At 35.5% G+C, this 16,936-nt stretch overlaps 1 protein-coding gene across 1 annotated transcript in view; it reads left to right on the top strand.

The window, feature by feature from the left end:
* The window catches only part of Tpr (translocated promoter region, nuclear basket protein), a 54,013-nt gene extending 37,080 nt beyond the window's left edge, over positions 1-16,933 (top strand). The window contains exons 40-52 of the mRNA XM_048357808.1: positions 389-472; positions 2,882-3,085; positions 4,078-4,209; positions 4,424-4,514; positions 5,468-5,652; positions 6,531-6,599; positions 6,683-6,777; positions 9,913-10,019; positions 11,445-11,540; positions 11,670-11,826; positions 13,439-13,557; positions 16,144-16,239; positions 16,739-16,933. Coding sequence (XP_048213765.1) covers positions 389-472; positions 2,882-3,085; positions 4,078-4,209; positions 4,424-4,514; positions 5,468-5,652; positions 6,531-6,599; positions 6,683-6,777; positions 9,913-10,019; positions 11,445-11,540; positions 11,670-11,826; positions 13,439-13,557; positions 16,144-16,239; positions 16,739-16,794 — 1,491 coding nt within the window. The 3' untranslated portion in view covers positions 16,795-16,933. The remainder of the gene's footprint in view (positions 1-388; positions 473-2,881; positions 3,086-4,077; positions 4,210-4,423; positions 4,515-5,467; positions 5,653-6,530; positions 6,600-6,682; positions 6,778-9,912; positions 10,020-11,444; positions 11,541-11,669; positions 11,827-13,438; positions 13,558-16,143; positions 16,240-16,738) is intronic.
* The last annotated feature ends 3 nt before the right edge of the window (positions 16,934-16,936 follow it).

The raw sequence follows: 16,936 nt of genomic DNA on the forward strand, positions 1-16,936 counted from the left end.
TCTGAAGCCAACGAAGACAAAATCATGAAAAATAAATTAAAGGGGCTCAGAATGTGTTTCAAGTGGTAGAGTGTCTGACTAGCAAGCATGAAGCCCTAATTTCAAACCTTAGTACCACAAAAAAAAGGAAAAATTATCAGACAAAATTTGTTCTTTTTGTTAAGACTGTTCTAATGAGTTAGCTTTTATATCAAATTTTGTTTGCATATGTTCATAACCATCCTGTCAGATATCTTGAAAACGTGATTCTGTTTTATAAATAAAAACATTTGTAATATATAGCTTCACAAAATTGCAGATATTGAGGGTTTAATAATTGGAAGAATTGGCAGAAAAGGTGACCTTGTATTATACTTATATGATTGGTAAATTGTATACTGTGATTCAGGAAGAAGTTATGGCAGAAGAAAGTACTGATGGCGAGGTAGAGACTCAGGTATACAACCAGGATTCTCAAGATTCCATTGGAGAAGTAAGTAAAAAACAAACTTAAAGTAATGCATTGTTGTGACAAATTGGAACAGTTGTACTTTAAAACAGTGTCCTTATATTCAATGAAATATTACTAGAATTAAATACTCTTTCTGCTTATCCTTCTGTATGTATACTGTGCTCCAAACTTATTCTAAAGAATGTTCTCGTAAGTAGGCAAAATTCTTCAAAGTGATAAGTTGTTAGGAATTTGGCCACAATTTCAAGCCTATTTCAAAGAACAAGAGTGCTAGTGGAGTCTTACTGAACTATAATGCCACATTTTATGATCTTACCTTTTTTCCCATTCAGCATTAACATCATTTTTGAGATGTACTCCATTTGTACACTTATATTTTGATTCTCATTGATGCTTTGCAGAGCAGCCTAATGAAGAGAAATAGAATAGTGGTAACGCTGTGATATTCAAGTGTTATAAGAAGTATACTGGGTAACTTGTAATTGACATAACTATAGGTAAAGAAACTAAGACCCAGATAAGTAATGGACCGAGGTTAACATCCCATCAGAGTGGAGATTTGAACCCAGGCAGTGTAGTTCCCAGCTGTCCTCTTCAGCTTGAAAAAGTACTGTCTGTCTGGAATGTTCATGATCTTTTCATTGTGATTTTAACTATGAAAATTGCTCAGAAGCAATCATAGATTGCAAACTGATTTTTAGCTACTAGATGCATTCATTTTTTAACGTTACCATCCCTTTAACTTAAAAACACCAAGCTAAACCTTTGGCTGTGTAGTTCTATAAATGACATTTGCTTTATTACATCTGCCTTATCTTTCTGAGAAGTATGTTAAAAGGATAGAAAAACGATTTGAAATAAGACATGGGTTTCTGTTTTATTGCCAGATGTGGTTAAGTTATGCTCAGATTTTCTCTGAAAAGGTTTTTCTTTTTTTCTTTTTTTTTTGGCCAGTCCTGGGACTTGGACTCAGGGCCTGAGCACTGTCCCTGGCTTCTTCCCACTCAAGGCTAGCACTCTGCCACTTGAGCCACAGCGCCACTTCTGGCCATTTTCTGTATATGTGGTGCTGGGGAATCGAACCCAGGGCCTATGTGTATATGAGGCAAGCACTCTTGCCACTAGGCCATATCCCCAGCCCTGAAAAGGTTTTTCTTAAGATTATGTGTGACTCAAAAATACCAGTTAGCTTTCCATTGTGTGTTGCTTTTTCTTACCTGAGCAAATAACTTTAGGAATATTTTTCATTATGCTATGACTTTGATTCCCATTATGTCTTAGATCAAAAGACTTGCTGGCTTATATGGGAGAAAACAGATTTTATTGCATACTTAAGCCACAATCCAGACATCTTTATTAGCAAATACCAAAAATTAAGTTAAACAGCATATTTCAGTAACAAAGTAGAATTGTGAAATAACTGAGCAAATAATTATTTTAATGCTTGATACAAGTTGAACATCTCATATGAAAAACTTAGGACTGTTTGAGAATTTAGTTCTTTGGATATTGAGCATCCTTTGGGGTTATTATATCACTTCTCATTATACTTCATTATCTATAGAGTAACCCTAGTCTATATGACAAATTGAATGAGCACTTCATGTGCTAGACAGTGTGCTTATATTTATATTCCTTTGCTTGCTATTCAAGGTGAATCCTACCCAATATTAGGTACAGTTAACTGTCTTGCCTGTTTTTCATATCAATTCTGAGAAGTACGTTGTGCTTTAAAACTTCTAGCCTTATTGCTAGTCACAGTGGCATCTCTGTAATCCCAACATCTCAGAGGCTGAGATAGGAACACAGTCCAAGTTCAGCCAAGACACTGTCTGAGAAAAACTAATGAAGAAAGAGCTAACTAAAGCTAGCTACTTAAGTGGTAGAGCAAATATCCAGCAAGCATGACACCTAGAGTTCAAACCTCAGTACTGCCAAGAGAAAAAAGAGCCTTTTTGATATTTATACTGCAGTACAGTGTTCTGTCAACATTGTGTATCATTTATGTTTAATATTTTGGATACATTGGTTAAGGATGTTCAGATTGATTTCATTGCTTTTCTTGATATTCAGATTGATTTCGTTTACTTCATTGCTTTCATGGCTACTAAAAAGACAAGGATTTTATTTGTAGCTCACATTTCTCATCACCTACCTACAACGTAATATAGTAGTTATGAACATAATAATATTTGTATATATCTTTTCTTACCAGAGCATTTCCCAGTTAGGTTTATAGTATGCTCTACTATCAGAAGATAGTAAAGAAAGGCAAATGTTTGTGATATATTTCAAATTAATTCTGCTTTTGAACTGTAATTTGTAAATAAAGCAGTGTTAATCCATAAATTTTTTAAAGCTTTACTTTGAAAAGTGATATCTCACTAATAGTTTTAAGTATATTTGATCTTTTAAATCTAAATTTTAAAGGGAGTTACCCAGGGAGATTATACACCTATGGAAGACAGTGAAGAAACATCTCAGTCTCTACAAATAGACCTTGGACCACTTCAGTCAGATCAGCAGACGACAACTACTTCATCCCAGGATGGACAAGGCAAAGGAGATGATGTCATTGTAATTGACAGTGATGATGAAGAAGATGATGAGGATGAAAATGATGGTGAACATGAGGTGAACTTGGTTTTGAAATGAACCAGTATTTTTAAACTTCTTTTGCAGTGTTGGGAATGAAACCCAGAGCCTTGGGCATGTTACTTGGTTAAGCATTCTACCAATAAGCTACATTCCTCACAATGTTTTTTTGGAGGGGGGAGGAGAGAGGTTGTTGGGGTTTTTTGTAAGAGAGTGTCACGTTGTGTAGCTCAAGCTGTCTTCCTGACAGCTGGCATTACAAGGATGTGTGCAAACATGCCTGACTAAGCAGCTCCAAAGTGTTAGATAAAAGTACATAAATCTTCATATTTACCAATGTATATCACTAAAATCTAATTGCTAGTCTAGTAGATTATATTATTTTTCTTTCCTTTTGATTAGTTCAGAAATGAAATTATATAATAAAAATGTACTTAGAGACAGTAATGGAAATATGTTTAAATTTTGTGGGTTTTTTAATGAATACTAAGCCATTTGAAATTTATTCCCAAAATTAATATTAAGTTGTTGATAAATGGCTGTTAACTATAAGCAATATTGTTTCTAGAGATTAAAAAGAACAAGATGTTTTTCTCCTCTTGAAGTAATTGACATACCATCATTATTAAACAGTATGGTTTTTTGGTGCTACTTTGTATTTTATTTTGGAATTTAATCCTACATTAACAGTGTCTCTTGAAATTCTCTCTTTAGTAAAGCAACATGTTTTTTTAAAATGTCTAGATGTAATTTTGTTGTTCTTTGAGTGCATTGGTTTAAATATAGATAGAATTGAAATACACCACTAAATTTTTTTACCTTCCTACCCTCTTTGCAATCTCCTGTGAACAGAGTTCCGAATCAGCTATTGTTATATTAATTTCATTAAGCATTGCCGTTATGCTAGTTAGCCATTGAGCTAGTCATACTCTACTCTCAGGACAACCCATTCCCCAAGTGGGACATTAACATGTACAAAAACCATAGGCTATATCCTAGATCTTTTTCACAACTGGGGTTTTTTCTACTAGGATTATGAAGAAGATGAAGATGACGATGATGATGATGACGATGATGCAGGGATGGGAGATGAGGGTGAAGACAGTAATGAAGGAACTGGTAGTGCAGATGGTAACGATGGGTATGAAGCTGACGATGCTGAGGTAACTGCTTTGAATTTTGACCATTGTCTTTAAATGCTTGTTTAGAACTTGCTCTTTTTTCTTTGCTACAGAAAAGTCTGTAGTAATCAGGACACTAAAACCTATTTTTATACCCCTTCCTGCTTTGTTTGATTTGTTTCACAGTGGTTATCTTTGATCGAAGATACTACTTTGATTTACTTAAGCTTAAGTTAACATCATATTTGGTTTTCAGGGTGGTGATGGCACTGACCCTGGTACTGAAACAGAAGAAAGTTTGGGTGGAGGTGAAAGTAATCAGAGAGCTGCTGATTCACAAAACTGCGGTGAGACTTTGTTAGCCTAAAGTATGAATGTTTATTGTAATAATTTCTGAACTTATAATAGTGCTTTATTATTTAGATAGTAAGACTTATTAGTAAGTTGAGAGTAAAGCTTTGACACTATATTGTGCTCTCACTAAGTCTATGTGGTGCCATCACAATCGTAAGTGCTACTTTTTGTAATATTTAAGTGATTATGCTGTAAAACTTAAATATGAAATTTCTGATGGATTATAGAGCTGCTTCTTGCCATTCATCCTAACTGGGGAAATTAGGTCAGGGACTTATAACAGCAGTTTATAACCAGAAGAGACCAGTCTAGCCAGGCTACATGTTTTAAGATTGGTGTATATTGGAGATGTGCAGTGTTGTCTTGCAGCAACTATGAAAAGAAAGTTTGTTTTACTTCTCTGTATTGTGTAATTGGGTTATAGAGGCATATAGTTTTGCCTCTTAGAGATCTTATTGCTAAAAGCTAAGTATATTGAGATCAAGTATTTTTAGCCTGATCATTGAGATACAAAGCACATTAAGAGATATTCACAGAAAACTTATACAAGATTTTTTTTTAACTTGGTTTTGGTTTTTTCAGTCAAAACAAATAGTCCTAGTAGTCAAATTAGAAATGGATGGATTTGATATATTTGGGAAAGTTACTTAATGATTTTCTGGGGATCTTCTCTTGTTGTATTTACAATTACTTAGTAGGTTTGGATACCAATATGAGATATCGGAATCAGAGAATGTGACGTTTAACCAGGTCTCATACATCATAGCAAATGTTGTAGCAAGGATCTGATTCTAGACCTCAGATTTTTAAACTACTAAATTCTGATACACTTTACTTCTGTATATACATGTGAGGGGAACATTCCTAGTGGTAAAGTGTGTATGTTTGAGGATTGTCCAGGTTACTTTGTGGCAGATTTTTAGTTCAAAATTATCTTTTTCTGTAGGTGAAGGAAATGCAGGTACAGCAGAGTCATCATTTTCCCAAGATGTGGCTAGAGAACAGCAGCCATCATCTGCATCTGAAAGACAGACCCCTAGAGCACCACAGTCTCCTAGAAGACCACCACACCCACTTCCCCCTCGCCTCACCATCCATGCTCCACCTCAAGAGCTAGGACCACCTGTGCAGGTACTGAGAATTAACTGATGTTTCTCAGAAAGCTAACAGCCTTGGCTTTTTCTCCTTAGACTCTCAGTGCTCACTCCCCCCGCCTTTTATTCAAAAATTGTAAATGTATTTTGTAATGTTTGGGCATATTTTGTTGGGGGGGGCAGGGTAAACTAATGCCTGATTTCTTTCCCTTTCAAAAATGGATTGCCACTTAGCAAAATAAGTATTGGTTAATTTTTGTGTAGTGGTTAATAACATTTTTACTCATTAATACAGTTTAAAATGCATGTGCATGCTTATAATCTCAGCTATTCAGGAGATGAAGACAGGCCAATAGTGGTTTGAGGCCAGCCCAAACAAAAGTTAGGTAGTCCCTATCTGGTAAACTAAAAAAAAAAACACTGGAGAATGTGTCAAATGGTCCAATGCTTGCCTAACAAGTGCATGACTCTGAGTTCAATCTGCTGTAACTAAAAAAAAAGAAAGTAACTAGTTTCTTAAATGCAAAACTTTACTAAGAAAAATGTCATCGTTTTTGGAGAAAATATCCAGAAAACATCTGCTAACATTAGTTACTTGTCAGGTAATAAGCCATATTTATTGCTTTTGAGTGCATATTACCTGATTTTTTTTTTTTTGGCCAGTCCTGGGCCTTGAACTCAGGGCCTGAGCACTGTCCCTGGCTTCCTTTTGCTCAAGGCTAGCACTCTGCCACTTGAGCCACAGTGCCACTTCTGGCCGTTTTCTGTATATGTGGTGCTGGGGAATTGAACCCAGGGCCTCATGTATACGAGGCAAGCTCTCTTGCCACTAGGCCATATCCCCAGCCCATTACCTGATTTTTTAAAACAAATATAATTTGATCCTTAACATAGAACAAATATGTTTTTTAACAGAGAATTCAAATGACCCGGAGACAGTCTGTGGGACGTGGGCTTCAGCTAACTCCAGGAATAGGTGGTATGGTAAGTGCACCTTAATGTAGATGTGTGTAGTCATGGGCATGCTGTTGGGCCCCGTTAGTTACCATTTCCTTTCTTTACTTCAGCAACAGCATTTTTTTGATGATGAAGACAGAACAGTTCCAAGTACTCCAACTCTTGTTGTGCCACATCGTACAGATGGATTTGCTGAGGCTATTCAGTAAGTTAAGAAAGAGAAACTTATTCAGTGATTAATTAATTCTGTTTCCTTTCTAGTACATTTATTTATTAGTTACTGAGTCCTTCTCTTGTTAAATATTAGCACCCGGAGTAAGGATTAAGAATATAGTATTAGGGCTGGGGATATAGCCTAGTGGCAAGAGTGCCTGCCTCGGATACACGAGGCCCTAGGTTCGATTCCCCAGCACCACATATACAGAAAACGGCCAGAAGCGGCGCTGTGGCTCAAGTGGCGGAGTGCTAGCCTTGAGCGGGAAGAAGCCAGGGACAGTGCTCAGGCCCGGAGTCCAAGGCCCAGGACTGGCCAAAAAAAAAAAAAAAGAATATAGTATTAAAGAATGTCTATAAATGTGAAAGTGTAAAAAGATAGTATCTACATCTGAAAGTGGGTGTTTGAAAGCAATCTCCAGGTCAAGCTTTAGCAGTAGCAAGTTCTTTAAGTTCTCCTCTTCTGGGTAGGCTCATTTTAAAATGAGAATAATAATACAATAATCCCTACTTAATAAGTTTTAGAAGTTAAATTGGTAAGTTTATATTGCATGTTAAGATACTGTTTGTCAAGTGGTAAAGGCTACATAGATGTTGGTGGATGTGTTTGTAAGTAAAGTGATTATAGTAGTAATATTGTGAATGCTGAAAACATAAAGTACCTAACTATAACCTTAATAGTGTAGATAAGTAGATGCATAAGCAATAGAACCTGGAATAGAAATAATTTTTCCAATAGTTATAAGAAAAGAATCTTAGAGGACTTAATCATGTTGAATTGAATCTTAGAGTCATTAATATTTAGCATTTCCGGTTATGTGGATTTAACCAAGCCTCTTAACTTTGAGGCAATTATTGTTGTCGTTTTACAGGTAAGATGATTGAATGAAGACTAGAGATATTAGCTAATTTGCCTAAAGTCAGCCAGCCAGAAAATAGCAGGGTTTTTGTTTATTTGTTGGTTTGTTGTCTAAGACTCAACTAGATGTCTGACGGTTTTACTCATTGGCGAGTGCTATACCATCTAAGCCACACATCTAAACAAAAGTTTTTATTTTTATACCAGGCAGTCTGCCTGTAGAACCTATGCTAACTGTTGTGCTCTACCAGTCCTGTTAAAGGACTAGAAGACTTTCTCCCTTGGAGGTACTGGGACTTGAGCTCAGGGCCTTGGAATCAAATAGCAGGCCCTCTACCACGTGAGCCATTTCTCCAGCCCTACAGATAGACCACTTTTTTTATGAAGTTCATGTGTAATTGTAGATGAAATATTACTTGCATAATAAGATATACTTAAAGATCAGAATGTAGCTCAATGGTAGTGTTTGCCTTGTGTGTGAGACTTAATTTAATCTAGGTTTGAGTGCTTCAGAGAAAAGAAGAAAAAAAACACTTAAAAATTCTGCACGCTTGGGAATGGCCAATTGTTGTCGATGTAGTAATATGAACATGCTTATTGGTCCCAAAAGCTGTATTTTTACTCCAAAAAAATATTTCTACAAATGTTGCTTTTTTTAAAAGCAGTACTGGGGATTAAGCTCAAAAGTTTGTACTTTATAGGCATGTTCTCTACCACTTGAACCACACACAACCCAGCCCTCTTTTTGTTTTAAGTTATTTTTCTATTAGAATCTTTGTTTTTGTCCAGGCAACAATCCACCTCCCAACAGTCTGGGATGTAGCTGGGATTGAAGGAATATGCCACTATGCCTGTCTTAATTAAGAGAAGATCTCACTTTTTTCCCATGGGTCCTCAAACTTCTTATCTTCCCAACTCTGCCTCTTGACTAAATGGAATTATAAGGGTGTGTCACTGTCCACCATCAGATGTCAAATTCTTCAGGCTCTAAAAATCACCAATCCCCACACCTTTCCCTAAAAACTTTGTTATAATCGCAGTAGTCTTGGAGAGAATGGACCTACCCAATACAGATTTCCTTATTATGAAAGCTATAAATTCAACTTGCCATTTTTTATTTCATATTGATATCTCGATAAAAGTAAGACTGAGAAAACTATGGTTATCTGAATAAAATTAAGATGGAGAAAAGTAGAATGGTTACAGCTCATTTTCAGCTGTTTCCTAGTGCTTTAACAAAAGAATTGGAAAGGCCTGGCACCATCCACTCAGCTTTGGTGAGCAGATGGTGGCAGACAATCTTAGAATGGTAGGTATCCTTGCAATAAAAGTATCAGGATCATCTCCCTTCCCCCAAAAAAGAGGCCAAGAAGTGGCCTGGCCTGTACTGTGATCACAGCCTCTGGTAGGAATTAACAGGTATCCCTTGAGAACTGTTAATCCCTTCCAAAATTTGTACCTAAAAAGAACTCACTGGGTTCTACTTTTTAAAGTTCCACTACCCTCAGCATTACCATACTAGGCTTTCAGCTTCCAACACATTATCCTTTTGTGAAATAATTCAAGTTTGTTTTTTAAATAGCAGAGATCTATGTGACATATGAGGGTAGGCAATGAGGAAACTTAAGGCGTACGTAGCTCAGGTGAGCTCATAGTTCTTTCATAGAAAGATAATTGTGTGTAGATGAGTTCTCAAGACCACTTGGAGGGAAAAGGCTTTAAAGCTAGATTATTGAGTAGAATACATTCAAGAGTTAGTACAGAGCTATAATCCATAAGTAGCTAAGAAAAGATACAGTAAGGAGTGACTAAGGAAGAAATTATACTGTTTTACATCCTGAATTATGGCAAAAGGGGATCGATGATAATGTGAAGATAAGGGGAAGGCAAAATCTTAATATTAGGATTTTTCTAAATCTTGGAAGGCAGCTTGTCAATTCTCAGTAGGACAATTGGGCAACTTCTTTCAATGTCTATGAACATTAAAAATGGAACTTTTCCTCTTTTTATTTTTAATATTATATATGGCAATAATTTTGCTTTCATTATTCTAACATTCAAAGATGTGAACACAGTTTAGGAGAGCTGAAAGTTATCAATCATAAGTTTTTCATACTATCATTGTTATTGACAACTAATGTTGAGAGTGTTTTTATAAGAATCCTGTATTATTTTAAATGTTTTTCCCCAGTTCTTTACTACCTTTTACTATATTCTGTCTACTATTGTGACGTACCTGAAATTTCATCTTGGTTTTTGTTCATTTAGTTCCCCACAGGTTGTTGGTGTCCCCAGATTCCGATTTGGGCCACCAGAAGATATGCCACAAACAAGTTCTAGTCACTCTGATCTTGGCCAGCTTGCTTCTCAAGGAGGTAATAGCTAAACCTTGAAATTTCCTAAATCTGTGTGAATCGGTAAATACACATAGGTACTACCAGCCATTCTATAGTTCAAAGAAGGAGTATTAACATATTTCTTACTTACTGTTTGATAGTTCTAACATTCCAATTATAAATGTATGAAAAAGTTAGATTTATTTCCCTTTTAGAAAATAAAGTTTGGGGTGGGAAGGGAATTGGGGAGGAGGTATGAAACTGTAACCCCTCTGCACATCACTTTGACAATAAATCTTTTTTAAAGTTCAAAATGACCCAAAAATTGTATAATAGTTCATTATGTACAGATTAATTATATAATCTTTAATCCTTGCTTGGAAGCCATATAACTCAGTTTCTGGAAAGCTATCTAGTATTTGGTTAGTAACAGCAAATACATGTCATTTGTGTAATGAGCCCAAGACAAAGATTAAGCAGTCTTCTCAATTCAAAACCAAACCGGGCAGGAGAAGTCCATGACATTCTTGTCTTTAACTGGTAAGCAAGAAGCTACAAGGGAGCTGTGGTCTCAAGTGGTAGAGCACTAGCTTTAAGCAAAAAAGCTAAGGGACAGCACTTAGGCCCCAAGTTCAAGCTTTAGTAATGGTTCACACACAAATCATGAATTATAACCTATTCCATGTTGAATTAAGAAGTTAACTCTTAATGTGGTGTATCTCTACCAATGAAATTCTTTGTTTGCTTCATACGAATTTGAATTTTTGCAGCTCTGTATTTTAGGACAATTTCAATAGTTTAATATTCCAGTCTTGGCCTAATTTGCAATGCCATTTCTTACTAGCTTTATAACCTTATGAGGTGTTCATTTAGCATTATTGAACTTCAGTGTCATTAGCAAAAGGGAGAATAGTAATAACTTGCCATTTTGTGAGGAATCGATTCTAACATAGTAGTTGGTAGTTGGATATCTGATAGAATTAGCTTCATTGAAACAAGAATGAAACCTTCACCAGGCACTGGTGGCTCAAGCCTATAATCTAGCTACTCAGAAGGCTGAGATCTGAAGATCACATCTCAAAGCCAGCCCAGGTAGAAAAGACTATGAGACTCTTATATCGAATTAACCATCAAAAAACCAGAAGTGGAGCCGTGGCAAAGTAGTAGAGCCTTGAGTAAAAGAGCTCAGGGACAGTGCCCAGGCCCAAGTTGAAGCCCCACTACTGACAAAAAAAAGAAGAATGAAACCTTCATACATTTTAGCATGTTAATAAAGAGTGAAATTATTAAAGTCATATTAGCTAAATTTGAAGGAAGTATTTAAACTATTTGCTTAATGAGCATTTGTGCATTTCAACAAAGTTTGTATATCTCTACTTAGTTAATTTTTCTTCTTTTATACACCTGGGATGTTGACAGTTTTAATTCTTCCAGTTGTTTAATCAGACTCCAAATTGTTTTTAGGTTTAGGAATGTATGAAACACCCCTTTTCCTTGCTCATGAAGAAGAGTCTGGTGGCCGAAGTGTTCCCACCACTCCTCTCCAGGTTGCAGCCCCAGGTCAGTAACAGAGATAGACTAGTCAATTTTGTTTGGGTTTTATTAGTTTTATGGAACTCTGTGAGAAGTTGTCTAGCTAATAATTTACAAACCACAATGCTAAATTTTTAATATCTTTCCTTTCTAAAGTAACTGTGTTTACTGAGAGTACCACCTCTGATGCTTCAGAGCATGCCTCTCAGTCTGTTCCAATGGTGACAACGTCGACTGGCACTTTATCCACAACAAATGAAACAGCAGCAGGCGATGATGGAGATGAAGTGTTTGTGGAGGCAGAGTCTGAAGGGTAAAATTTTACTTTGCTTGCTATAGATTAGTGTTTGTTCATTCAGAAAATAAGTAGCCTATTATGTTCTATTTCCTCAGTAACATCCCACTAAAAGAGTAAGTTAAACTATACTTTGAGAAGGTATTTTGCAAATATTTTTTAGAACTTGGAGAATATTATAGAAGACAATTTTGAAAATCATTATCTTCCTGAGAATTATAAAATACATTGTAGCATAGTATATATCTTTAAAGTAACCTTTATGCAATTGCTTGAACTTTCCATTTAGAAGTTGGTTCTGAAATGATCCTCATGATTTATGGACATTTAATGTCTGAAATACTGGCTTTTTAAATTTTTTCTAGTAGTTTTCAAAGCGTGATCTTTTTTAACACATCAGTTATAAAGGAGGCTTAACAAAGCAGTGTTTCATGACAAGTATATTTTATCCAAAAGAGGATATTTAACTTACTGGAAGGCACTACTGGGTAGTGGTTTTGGAGACAATTAACTTTTACATGGAACTAATTCTTTATAAAACGAGACGGTTGGACTACTTCATTGTCAGAAATAGAAATTAATTTTCTAGGTAGAGTTCAAAAACTTAGTTTTACTATCATTTCATATGGACCAGGTATTTCTCATTTGTGACTTTCAAAAGACCTCTGCAAACTATTATTTCACATTATATAAATGATAAAGCTCAGAATGTGTTAAAGTAATCTTAGTTAGGCTATACTACTGTAACCAGCTCAGCGGATAGTTGAAACCCTGACTTGCCTCATGTTCTTTACTCTTTATCAGCAGCTCTCACCTTTAGTTTACCTGTAGTCCTCAGAGATATTGCTCAGGCTATTATTTCTAATAACTTTACTGATGTTTGGAACAGCTTCGAGTTTTCTTGAACTTTCTTCCTCATTTGCTTCTTTATGGAAGAGAAAAAGATGAAGTTTTAACTGTCTAGCCAGGAATTTCACATACCTATAACTCTTGCCTGGGCTGGAGCCTATGAAGAATTAGTGCTTTTGTTAATAGTTGTGACTACTATGAATTATTTTATTGTTCTTGCTTTCTTGTTTTATTTTCTTTGTGCTGTCCTGGGCTTGAATTTGGCCTGGGCACTGTCTCTGAGCTCTTTTTTGCTCAAGGCTGGCATTCTACCACTTGAACCACAGCTCCACTTCAACTTTCTGGTGGGTAATTGGAGATAGAGTCTCACAGACTTTCCTGCCTGGACTGACTTTGAACTATGATCCTTAGATCTCAGGTGCCTTAGTGGCTAGGATTACAACCATAAGCCACCAGCTTTTGGCTTTTCTTGATTTCTTAAAAAGCTGTATTGGAATTTATCAAAATCTAGATAATATAGTTGCTGTGAGTGTCCAGAATGTGAGCGTCCTTATTTAAAATGGAAGGTAACCAAAACAATGAAGAAAATGAAAACTAATAAAGTTGATGAGAAAAGTAATGAGGCAAGGCCAATTTTCCTCTTGTTCATTTTGTGTGTGTCTGTGTGTGTGTCTGTGTGTGTGTCTGTGTCTGTGTCTTAAGTTTACTTACAAGAAAAGTCAGGTTTATATGGTAATTGTGGAAACAATTACGTTTTTCTAATGCATTTTTGTGTTCTTAGTATTAGTTCAGAAGCAGGCCTAGAGATTGATAGCCAGCAGGAAGAAGAGCCTGTACAAGCATCTGATGACTCAGACCTCCCTTCTACTAGCCAGGATCCCCCTTCTAGCTCTTCTGTAGGTAAGTTCCAATTCCAGTACAACTTTCATACTTCACACTGGTTTGCAAAGACACTCATATTAGAAATAAATGGGTAATCCCTTTTTCCTGATTTTAAAAGGGAACCTGGTTTATATTTAATTTTTTATTATAAGAATATTCTAACATTGATAATGTTAATAACTGAAAGTGGTTCTTCACAAAAGAATAGTTCATTTATGTTTCCAAGGGTGTTAACATATATACTGTAGACTTCTTAGGCTCCTTTAGAGATACTACAAAAGGGTTGTGGGGGATGAGCATACTGGGAAGGATGCTAAGGAGTGTTAGCATCTGGTTTCAAACCAGAGTAGTGGCCTTTTATTCTTCGTATATTTTGCCATTCTGTATGAGATCTAATATGGAGAGTTGAGGGGAAGGGGTTCCGTTGCTTAAACATATATTCAGAATTTACTGATAATACAGTTTCAGATTTTGGTTTCTCAGATTTAAGTTGACATTAAGGATAGAATGTGCTCTCCAATGTTTCTTTAAATAGTAATAATGAGCATTTATTGAACACTTACTGTTTCAGGAAGTATTCCTTGCCCTGTATATATCTTTACTGATCTCACAGCACCCCAGTATGGTAGATATCACTATTTTACAAATGTAGAAATCAAGGCACAGAAAAATTGAATGAATTTTTTTAGGTCAAATAGCGTATAGGTAATGGACAGCAGGATGCAAATTCAAGAATTTGGCATAGAGACTCCATTCCTTTGCTTTTCTTTTTTATTATAAAGGTGATATACAGAGGGAAACTCTACTATTAAATAAAATATACTCACTTATCAAAATTTTTAGGCAGGTATTATTGAAGAAATTAGTACTCCATAATCCCCTCTGATTTTTATTTTTATTCTTTTATAGCAGTACTTCTGAAATTGCTATGCAACTTTCATATTTTGTGACAAACCTGCTAAGTCAGTACTTTTCAGCAATATGTAACTTGGGCCTGTCCCAAGATGATATTCTTTCTATCTTACCTGCTTTTCTGTGAGACATAAACCTATTGGCCAATATTTACATTAAGATCCTACTTCCACCTTCCAACAACTTATAACTTTAAATGTCAACACATTGGGCTGGTAATGTGACTTAGTGGTGCTTGCCTTACATGCATGAAGCCCTGGGTTCGATTCTTCAGCACCACATAAACAGAAAAGAACAGAATTAGCACTGTGACTTAAGGTAGAGTGTTAGCCTTGAGCAATAAGCAGCCAGGGACAGTGCTCAGGCCCTGAGTCCAAACCCCAGGACTGGCAAAAAAAAAATATATATATATATATATCATCCCATTGTACTCTGAAACATTAATCTTGTACTCAGAATTAGAAGTAATATATGTAAATTGTAGAGCTGAGTGCTTCATACTTTGAAGACTCAGAAATTATAGCTACCGTGATTAGTTTCTGAGGTTCTGTGTGCCTAAATATATTCTCATGCTCTGAGAATTGTCTTTCTTCAGTAGTAGAATTGATATTGAGTAACTTGTGGGAGCTGCGTGAGAGATTATAGATATTCCTTATGTAATTAAAGTGTCTTAAGTTTGTTTGAAAAATGTAAAACAATATACCCTTCCTTCCCCATCTGAGCAGTTTATTCATCGGGTCAACAAATTTTAATTGCCTGTGATGCCAGACTGTTTCACAAAAAGCGTCACCACAAAAGTAACATGTAAATAAAGACCTGAAAGAATAATACCAAAACTGTGCATTTGTTTAGAGGAATATTAATTGTCCATAAACCAACCTAATTTTCCATAAACCAGCCTAGTGTGTCTAATGTGTTCGCCAAGGAGGGCCAGTGTGGCTAGAATAGATATAAGGACAGACACTAGCAAGACATAAACCTTTGCCTTAGGTTTGGTTTCTTTGGCTGTAGGAAACTATTGAGGTGCTTTAGAATAATTGTTTGTTGGTTCAGATGAGATATATAAAAGGTACTGAAAGTGAACAAAAGATAGAAACAAGAAATTTTGAAGACTATTTCAGTGATCCAGGACAAAGATGATGGTTTGCACTGTTTTAAAATATATATATTAAGATATACATTTAAATTTGAGCCAGCAGAATTTACTAGTGATTAGACTGGAGGTATTCCATAAAGCACTCAGGTATGACTTACATTGTATTTTTAATGTACTCTCTACAAGGGATATGTGCCATCTTTTTCTTTGTTCTCCCAAGTATTAGGTCTAATGTGTGGCTAGTCATCAACACTTTTATTGAATTAGTTGAGTTAAATGAGTGAAAAAGGTCAAGCATTTTTAAGGTTTTTATTTCTAGCTTTGTTTTTGCTTTTTATCCTTTTTTGTTTGTTGAATTTTCATATTTTAAAAAAGTAAGTGAACCAGGCACCAGTGGCTCACACTCATAATCCTAGCTATTCAGGAGGCTGAGATCTTAGGATCACAGTTGAAAGCCAGCCCAGGCAGGAAAGTCTGAGAGCAAAGAGACACATCTACACTTTGCTTATACTCTAGTAATTAGTTTTGCCATGTAACTGCTTTCTTGGGTTTTTTTATTTGCTTGTTTTTAACTTTTTTCTTGATGTTTTTCTTAGATACAAGCAGTAGTCAGCCAAAGCCTTTCAGACGGGTAAAACTTCAGACAACATTGAGACTCAGTGTCCGTGGTCGTCAGTTTAACAGACAGAGAGGTAAACTTTTGTTACTGATATGATAGCGTACAGTGAGTGACATGGTACGTGTTTTCTGATCCTTTACCTTCCAATTTACTTTCTTAAATGACCTAAGGATCTAACAAAATTACATATGAACATATGATATTTACTGTCAAGAAGCCTATTATGGACAGATATATATATTCTGGGCATATAATGAAACAGGCTTAATTTTTATATTTCTTCCTTAAATCTAGAGTACTGGAAAATCCAGTATTGTTGCTATTGTTCATTGTAGCATCTCTGCCTCTTGTCATTAAATTGTTGCATATTTTTAATGACAAAATGATACCTTATAATATGAAATCTGAAAATCCTACTTCACTAATGTACCGCTTAGATTGTATTCATAATATTAAAATACTGTTACAGTGAATTCCATTGAGCAAGTGAAAATATCTAGTAGTTTTTGTTCCACAATGCTTAAATTTTATTATTGAAAATTATTTTCTTTTTTTATAATTTTCTTCTGCAGGTGTAAGCCACGCAATGGGAGGAAGAGGAGGCATAAATAGAGGAAATATTAAATGATATGTAAAATATAATTCCTGTGAATAAATTTGTCCAACCTGTTTTAGTGTAATAATTATCAAGTTGAAAAGCATTTTTGTATTTAAATTGGTTTGCTTATCTCAACATTCTTTATTAATAAAATGTTTATCTGTGTCAATGT

The sequence above is a fragment of the Perognathus longimembris genome, chromosome 11 (assembly GCF_023159225.1).
Source record: "Perognathus longimembris pacificus isolate PPM17 chromosome 11, ASM2315922v1, whole genome shotgun sequence".
In the NCBI taxonomy this organism is placed as follows: Eukaryota; Metazoa; Chordata; class Mammalia; order Rodentia; family Heteromyidae; genus Perognathus; species Perognathus longimembris.